Raw genomic sequence first — 9,170 nt, forward strand, 5'->3', positions numbered from 1 at the left:
CTGAAGATCTCGTACAACGCTGTGTACTACTCCCTTCACAGAACAGCGCAAACTGGCCCTAACCAGAATAGAAAGGAGTGGGAGGCCCCGGTGCACAAGAGAAGAGGACAAGAACATCAGTGTCTAGTTTGAGAAGCAGACGCCTCACAAGTCCTCAACTAGCAGCATCATTAAATAGTACCCGCAAAACACCAGTCTCAACGTCAACAGTGAAGAGGCGACTCCGGGATGCTGGCCTTCTAGGCAGAGTTCCTCTGTCCAGTCTCAACGTCAACAGTGAAGAGGCGACTCCGGGATGCTGTCCTTCTAGGCAGAGTTCCTCTGTCCAGTCTCAACGTCAACAGTGAAGAGGTGACTCCAGGATGCTGGCCTTCTAGGCAGAGTTGCAAAGAAAAAGCCTTATCTCAGACTGGCCAATAAATATAAAATATTAAAATGGGCAAAAGAACACAGACACTGAACAGATGAAGATTGGAAAAAAGTGTTATGGACAGATGAATCTATGTTTGAGGGGTTTGGTTTTCAAGAAGAACATTCGTGAGATGCAGAAAAAAATGTAAAGATACTGGAGGAGTTAACCATCTGTCAAGCCTGGTGGAGGCAATGTGATGGTCTGGGGGTGATGGTCTGGGGGTGGTGGAGGCAATGTGATGGTCTGGGGGTGATGGTCTGGGGGTGATGGTCTGGGGGTGATGGTCTGGGGGGGAGGCAATGGATGGTCTGGGGGTGATGGTCTGGGGGTGATGGTCTGGGGGTGATGGTCTGGGGGTGATGGTCTGGGGGTGATGGAGGGGGTGATGGTCTGGGGGTGATGGTCTGGGGGTGATGGTGGCAATGTGATGGTCTGGGGGTGATGGTCTGGGGGAGGTGGAGGCAATGTGATGGTCTGGGGGTGATGGTCTGGGGGTGATGGTCTGGGGGAGGTGGAGGCAATGTGATGGTCCGGGGTGATGGTCTGGGGGAGGTGGAGGCAATATGATGGTCTGGGGGTGATGGTCTGGGGGTGATGGTCTGGGGGTGATGGAGGCAAATGGTCTGGGGGTGATGGTCTGGGGTGATGGAGGCAATGGTCTGGGGGTGATGGTCTGGGGTGATGGAGGCAATGTGATGGTCTGGGGGTGATGGTCTGGGGTGATGGAGGCAATGTGATGGTCTGGGGGTGATGGTCTGGGGGTGATGGTCTGGGGGAGGTGGAGGCAATGGTCTGGGGGAGGTGGAGGCAATCTGATGGTCTGGGGGTGATGGTCTGGGGGTGATGGTCTGGGGGAGGTGGAGGCAATGTGATGGTCTGTGGGTGATGGTCTGGGGGTGATGGTCTGGGGGAGCTGGAGGCAATGTGATGGTCTGGGGGTGATGGTCTGGGGAGGTGGAGGCAATGTGATGGTCCGGGGTGATGGTCTGGGGAGGTGGAGGTAATGTGATGGTCTGGGGGTGATGGTCTGGGGGTGATGGTCTGGGGGTGATGGTCTGGGGTGATGGTCTGGGGTGATGGAGGCAATGGTCTGGGGGTGATGGTCTGGGGTGATGGAGGCAATGTGATGGTCTGGGGTGATGGTCTGGAGTGATGGAGGCAATGTGATGGTCTGGGGGTGATGGTCTGGGGGTGATGGTCTGGGGAGGTGGAGGCAATGGTCTGGGGGTGATGGTCTGGGGGAGGTGGAGGCAATGTGATGGTCTAGGGGTGATGGTCTGGGGAGGTGGAGGCAATGTGATGGTCTGGGGGTGATGGTCTGGGGGTGATGGTCTGGGGAGCTGGAGGCAATGTGATGGTCTGGGGGTGAGGGTCTGGGGTGATGGAGGCAATGTGATGGTCCGGTGGTGATGGTCCGGTGGTGATGGTCTGGGGGTGATGGTCTGGGGGTGATGGTCTGGGGGTGATGGAGGCAATGTGATGGTCTGGGGGTGATGGTCTGGGGGTGATGGTGGCAATGTGATGGTCTGGGGGTGATGGTCTGGTGGTGATGGTCTGGGGAGGTGGAGGCAATGTGATGGTGGCAATGTGATGGTCCGGGGGTGATGGACTGGTGGTGATGGTCTGGGGAGGTGGAGGCAATGTGATGGTCTGGGGGTGATGGTCTGGGGGTGATGGTCCAGGGGTGATGGTCCGGGGTGAAGGTCCGGGGAGGTGGAGGCAATGTGATGGTCTGGTGGTGATGGTCTGGGGAGGTGGAGGCAATGTGATGGTCTGGGGGTGATGGTCTGGGGGAGGTGGAGGCAATGTGATGGTCTGGTGGTGATGGTCTGGGGGTGATGGTCTGGGGGAGGTGGAGGCAATGTGATGGTCTGGGGGTGATGGTCTGGGGGTGATGGTCTGGGGGTGAGGGTCTGGGGTGATGGAGGCAATGTGATGGTCTGGTGGTGGTGATGGTCCGGGGGTGATGTCCGGGGTGATGGTCCGGTGGTGATGGTCTGGGGGTGATGGTCTGGGGAGGTGGAGGCAATGTGATGGTCTGGGGGTGATGGTCTGGGGGTGATGGTCTGGGGGTGATGGAGGCAATGGTCTGGGGGTGATGGTCTGGGGTGATGGAGGCAATGTGATGGTCTGGGGGTGATGGTCTGGGGTGATGGAGGCAATGTGATGGTCTGGGGGTGATGGTCTGGGGGTGATGGTCTGGGGGAGGTGGAGGCAATGGTCTGGGGGTGATGGTCTGGGGGAGGTGGAGGCAATGTGATGGTCTGGGGGTGATGGTCTGGGGGAGGTGGAGGCAATGTGATGGTCTGGGGGTGATGGTCTGGGGGTGATGGTCTGGGGAGCTGGAGGCAATGTGATGGTCTGGGGGTGAGGGTCTGGGGTGATGGAGGCAATGTGATGGTCCGGTGGTGATGGTCCGGTGGTGATGGTCTCGGGGTGATGGTCTGGGGGTGATGGTCTGGGGGTGATGGAGGCAACGTGATGGTCTGGGGGTGATGGTCTGGGGGTGATGGTGGCAATGTGATGGTCTGGGGGTGATGGTCTGGTGGTGATGGTCTGGGGGAGGTGGAGGCAATGTGATGGTGGCAATGTGATGGTCGGGGTGATGGTCCGGGGTGATGGACTGGTGGTGATGGTCTGGGGGAGGTGGAGGCAATGTGATGGTCTGGGGGTGATGGTCTGGGGGTGATGGTCCGGGGTGATGGTCCGGGGTGATGGTCCGGGGGAGGTGGAGGCAATGTGATGGTCTGGTGGTGATGGTCTGGGGAGGTGGAGGCAATGTGATGGTCTGGTGGTGATGGTCTGGGGGTGATGGTCTGGGGGAGGTGGAGGTAATGTGATGGTCTGGGGGTGATGGTCTGGGGGTGATGGTCTGGGGGTGATGGTCTGGGGTGATGGAGGCAATGTGATGGTCTGGTGGTGGTTATGGTCCGGAGGTGATGGTCCGGGGTGATGGTCCGGGGGTGATGGTCTGGGGGTGATGGTCTGGGGAGGTGGAGGCAATGTGATGGTCTGGGGGTGATGGTCTGGGGGTGATGGTCTGGGGGTGATGGAGGCAATGGTCTGGGGGTGATGGTCTGGGGTGATGGAGGCAATGTGATGGTCTGGGGGTGATGGTCTGGGGTGATGGAGGCAATGTGATGGTCTGGGGGTGATGGTCTGGGGGTGATGGTCTGGGGGGGAGGTGGAGGCAATGGTCTGGGGGTGATGGTCTGGGGGAGGTGGAGGCAATGTGATGGTCTGGGGGTGATGGTCTGGGGGTGATGGTCTGGGGGAGGTGGAGGCAATGTGATGGTCTGGGGTGATGGTCTGGGGGTGATGGTCTGGGGAGCTGGAGGCAATGTGATGGTCTGGGGGTGAGGGTCTGGGGTGATGGAGGCAATGTGATGGTCCGGTGGTGATGGTCCGGTGGTGATGGTCTGGGGGGTGATGGTCTGGGGGTGATGGTCTGGGGGTGATGGAGGCAACGTGATGGTCTGGGGGTGATGGTCTGGGGGTGATGGTGGCAATGTGATGGTCTGGGGGTGATGGTCTGGTGGTGATGGTCTGGGGGAGGTGGAGGCAATGTGATGGTGGCAATGTGATGGTCCGGGGGTGATGGTCCGGGGGTGATGGACTGGTGGTGATGGTCTGGGGAGGTGGAGGCAATGTGATGGTCTGGGGGTGATGGTCTGGGGGTGATGGTCCGGGGGTGATGGTCCGGGGGTGATGGTCGGGGGAGGTGGAGGCAATGTGATGGTCTGGTGGTGATGGTCTGGGGGAGGTGGAGGCAATGTGATGGTCTGGTGGTGATGGTCTGGGGGTGATGGTCTGGGGGAGGTGGAGGTAATGTGATGGTCTGGGGGTGATGGTCTGGGGTGATGGAGGCAATGTGATGGTCTGGTGGTGGTTATGGTCCGGGGGTGATGGTCCGGGGTGATGGTCCGGGGGTGATGGTCTGGGGGTGATGGTCTGGGGGAGGTGGAGGCAATGTGATGGTCTGGGGGTGATGGTCTGGGGGTGATGGTGGCAATGTGATGGTCTGGGGGTGATGGTCTGGTGGTGATGGTCTGGGGTGATGGTCTGGGGGAGGTGGAGGCAATGTGATGGTCTGGGGGTGATGGTCTGGGGGTGAAGGTGGCAATGTGATGGTCTGGGGGTGATGGTCCGGGGTGATGGTCTGGTGGTGATGGTCTGGGGGTGATGGTGGCAATGTGATGGTCTGGGGGTGATGGTCTGGTGGTGATGGTCTGGGGGTGATGGTCTGGGGGAGGTGGAGGCAATGTGATGGTCTGGGGGTGATGGTCTGGGGGTGATGGTGGCAATGTGATGGTCTGGGGGTGATGGTCCCGGGGTGATGGTCTGGTGGTGATGGTCTGGGGTGATGGTCTGGGGAGGTGGAGGCAATGTGATGGTCTGGGGGTGATGGTCCGGGGGTGATGGTCCGGGGTGATGGTCTGGGGAGCTGGAGGCAATGTGATGGTCTGGGGGTGAGGGTCTGGGGTGATGGAGGCAATGTGATGGTCTGGTGGTGATGGTCCGGTGGTGATGGTCTGGGGGTGATGGTCTGGGGGTGATGGAGGCAATGTGATGGTCTGGGGTGATGGTCTGGGGGTGATGGTGGCAATGTGATGGTCTGGGGGTGATGGTCTGGTGGTGATGGTCTGGGGGGGGAGGTGGAGGCGGCAATGTGATGGTCCGGGGTGATGGTCCGGGGTGATGGTCTGGTGGTGATGGTCTGGGGGAGGTGGAGGCAATGTGATGGTCTGGGGGTGATGGTCTGGGGGTGATGGTCCGGGGGTGATGGTCCGGGGGTGATGGTCCGGGGGAGGTGGAGGCAATGTGATGGTCTGGTGGTGATGGTCTGGGGAGGTGGAGGCAATGTGATGGTCTGGGGGTGATGGTCTGGGGAGGTGGAGGCAATGTGATGGTCTGGTGGTGATGGTCTGGGGGTGATGGTCTGGGGAGGTGGAGGCAATGTGATGGTCTGGGGGTGATGGTCTGGGGGTGATGGTCTGGGGGTGAGGGTCTGGGGTGATGGAGGCAATGTGATGGTCTGGTGGTGGTGATGGTCCGGGGGTGATGGTCCGGGGGTGATGGTCCGGTGGTGATGGTCTGGGGGTGATGGTCTGGGGGAGGTGGAGGCAATGTGATGGTCTGGGGGTGATGGTCTGGGGTGATGGTCTGGTGGTGATGGTCTGGGGGTGATGGTCTGGGGGGAGGTGGAGGCAATGTGATGGTCTGGGGGTGATGGTCTGGGGGTGATGGTGGCAATGTGATGGTCTGGGGGTGATGGTCCGGGGTGATGGTCTGGTGGTGATGGTCTGGGGGTGATGGTCTGGGGGAGGTGGAGGCAATGTGATGGTCTGGGGGTGATGGTCCGGGGGTGATGGTCCGGGGTGATGGTCCGGGGTGATGGTCCGGGGAGGTGGAGGCAATGTGATGGTCTGGGGGTGATGGTCTGGGGGAGGTGGAGGCAATGTGATGGTCTGGGGGTGATGGTCTGGGGGTGATGGTCTGGGGGAGGCGGAGGCAATGTGATGGTCTGGGGGTGATGGTCTGGGGGTGATGGTGGCAATGTGATGGTCTGGGGGTGATGGTCTGGTGGTGATGGTCTGGGGTGATGGTCTGGGGGAGGTGGAGGCAATGTGATGGTCTGGGGTGATGGTGGCAATGTGATGGTCTTGGGGTGATGGTCGGGGTGATGGTCTGGTGGTGATGGTCTGGGGGTGATGGTCTGGGGGAGGTGGAGGCAATGTGATGGTCTGGGGGTGATGGTCCGGGGGTGATGGTCCGGAGGTGATGGTCCGGGGGTGATGGTCCGGGGGTGATGGTCTGGGGGGAGGTGGAGGCAATGTGATGGTCTGGGGGTGATGGTCCTGGGGGTGATGGTCCGGGGTGATGGTCTGGGGGAGGCGGAGGCAATGTGATGGTCTGGGGGTGATGGTCTGGGGGTGATGGTCCGGAGGTGATGGTCCGGGGTGATGGTCCGGGGTGATGGTCTGGGGAGGTGGATGCAATGTGATGGTCTGGGGTGATGGTCCGGGGTGATGGTCCGGGGTGATGGTCTGGGGAGGCGGAGGCAATGTGATGGTCTGGGGGTGATGGTCTGGGGGTGATGGAGGCAATGTGATGGTCCGGGGGTGATGGTCTGGGGGTGATGGTCTGGTGGAGGCAATGTGATGGTCCGGGGTGATGGTCTGGGGGTGATGGTCTGGTGGAGGCAATGTGATGGTCTGGGGGTGATGGTCCGGGGTGATGGTTCGGGGTGATGGTCCGGGGTGATGGTCCGGGGTGATGGTCCGGGGTGATGGTCCGGTGGTGATGGTCTGGGGGTGATGGTCCGGTGGTGATGGTCTGGGGGTGATGGTCCGGGGGTGATGGTCCGGGGGTGAGGGTGGAGCGCTCATTTACACCTACAACAGGACAATGACCCAAAGCACAGCTCCAAACTATGTAAGAACTATTTAGGGAAGAAGCAGTCAGCTGGTATTCTGTCTATAATGGACAGGCCAGCAATGTCACCGGATCTCAACCCTATTGAACTGTTGTGGGAGGAGCTTGACCGTATGGTACGTAAGAAGTGCCCATCAAGCCAATCCAACTTGTGGGAGGTGCTTCAGGAAGCATGGGGGTGAAATCTCTTCAGATTACCTCAACAAATTGACAAGTAGAATACCAAAGGTCTGCAAGGCTGTAATTGCTGCAAATGGAGGATTCTTTGACAAAAAGCAAAGTTTGAAGGACACACTTATTATTTCAATTAAAAATCATTATTTATAACCTTGTCAACCCATTTCATGTATATTTTTCATGGAAAACAAGGACATTTCTAAGTGACCCTAAACTTCTGAACGGTAGTGTATATACATACCTACACAGAGACCAGTTTATAAGGTACAACCCCCCCCGTTCACAGAATTGGTTCGCTCCTACAGACAGTGAGTCACGTGGGCGTGGCTTGTTTTAGAAAGCAGGCGGACGATCGTCGAGGCATTCAGTTACTGTTTGATCGAACGTTAGAATGGGGCAAAACGAGGGACCTAAACAACTTTGAGCGTGGGATGATCGTCGGTGCCAGGCCCGCCGGGTTCCGGTATCTCAGAAACGGCCGGCATCCTGGGGTTTTACAGGCACGACAGTGTTAAGGGATTTACCGAGAATAGAGAGACTAATAAAAAAACAGACAACAGCTCATTGATGAGAGGTCGGCAGTCCTGTGGGTGACAACAGCTCATTGATGAGAGGTCGGCAGTCCTGTGGGTGACAACAGCTCATTGATGAGAGGTCGGCAGTCCTGTGGGTGACAACAGCTCATTGATGAGAGGTCGGCAGTCCTGTGGGTGACAACAGCTCATTGATGAGAGGTCGGCAGTCCTGTGGGTGAAAACAGCTCATTGATGAGAGGTCGGCAGTCCTGTGGGTGAAACAGCTCATTGATGAGAGGTCGGCAGTCCTGTGGGTGACAACAGCTCATTGATGAGAGGTCGGCAGTCCTGTGGGTGAAAACAGCTCATTGATGAGAGGTCGGCAGTCCTGTGGGTGACAACAGCTCATTGATGAGAGGTCGGCCGTCCTGTGGGTGACAACAGCTCATTGATGAGAGGTCGGCAGTCCTGTGGGTGACAACAGCTCATTGATGAGAGGTCGGCAGTCCTGTGGGTGAAAACAGCTCATTGATGAGAGGTCGGCAGTCCTGTGGGTGAAACAGCTCATTGATGAGAGGTCGGCAGTCCTGTGGGTGACAACAGCTCATTGATGAGAGGGTGGCAGTCCTGTGGGTGAAAACAGCTCATTGATGAGAGGTCGGCAGTCCTGTGGGTGACAACAGCTCATTGATGAGAGGTCGGCAGTCCTGTGGGTGAAACAGCTCATTGATGAGAGGTCGGCACCACGCTAGACTGTGTTTGTGCACTGAGCCGAAGCCCAGGTATTAGCTTGGAGAGCTAACCCAAGTGTCCAGGTCTAAGAACAACCTCTGTTTAATTGGCGAGGCACAAACAGACTGTACCACCAGACTAGGAGAGAGAGAGAGAGGACTGACAGACTAAAGCAACGTTCCAGAGAGAGAGAGAGAGAGAGAGAGAGAGAGACACTCTACCTCACTTGCTACCTCACTTGCTATATTATCTACCTCACTTGCTTTGGCAATGTTAACACATGTTTCCCATGCCAATAAAGCCCTTGAATTGAATTGAATTGACAGAGACACAGAGAGAGAGAGACACAGAGAGAGAGAGAGAGAGACACAGAGAGAGAGAGAGAGAGAGAGAGACAGACAGACAGACAGACAGCAGCTTACTGACCGCTCGTACGATGCCTGGCAGGCCCCACTCGGTGCTGAGGAGTGAGAGAGAGAGACAGACAGACAGACAGACAGCTTACTGACCGCTCGTACGATGCCTGGCAGGCCCCACTCGGTGCTGAGGAGTGAGAGAGACAGAGAGATAGCAGCAGCTTACTGACCGCTCGTACGATGCCTGGCAGGCCCCACTCGGTGCTGAGAAGTGAGAGAGACAGAGAGACAGACAGCAGCTTACTGACCGCTCGTACGATGCCTGGCAGGCCCCACTCGGTGCTGAGGAGTGAGAGAGACAGAGAGATAGCAGCAGCTTACTGACCGCTCGTACGATGCCTGGCAGGCCCCACTCGGTGCTGAGGAGTCTGTGGCTGTGGAGCCGTCCGTCGGTATCCAGGTTCCTGTCCAACACATCCACTCCCACCACATTAGGGTTCATGGGGTTAGGGTACTTCCTCATCGCTGCCTTGATCACCGTCT

General features: G+C 58.1%; 1 protein-coding gene across 1 annotated transcript in view; it reads right to left on the bottom strand.

Annotated features, from left to right (window-relative positions):
• LOC121844737 (PRELI domain containing protein 3A-like) overlaps nt 1–9,164 on the bottom strand; it is a gene marked incomplete at its 3' end in the record, with an annotated part of 18,682 nt that extends 9,518 nt beyond the window's left edge. The window contains exon 1 of the mRNA XM_042315178.1: nt 9,013–9,164. Coding sequence (XP_042171112.1) covers nt 9,013–9,150 — 138 coding nt within the window. The remainder of the gene's footprint in view (nt 1–9,012) is intronic.
• Nucleotides 9,165–9,170: the final 6 nt, after the last annotated feature.

This window comes from Oncorhynchus tshawytscha, unplaced genomic scaffold (assembly GCF_018296145.1).
Source record: "Oncorhynchus tshawytscha isolate Ot180627B unplaced genomic scaffold, Otsh_v2.0 Un_scaffold_7493_pilon_pilon, whole genome shotgun sequence".
Taxonomy (NCBI): domain Eukaryota; kingdom Metazoa; phylum Chordata; class Actinopteri; order Salmoniformes; family Salmonidae; genus Oncorhynchus; species Oncorhynchus tshawytscha.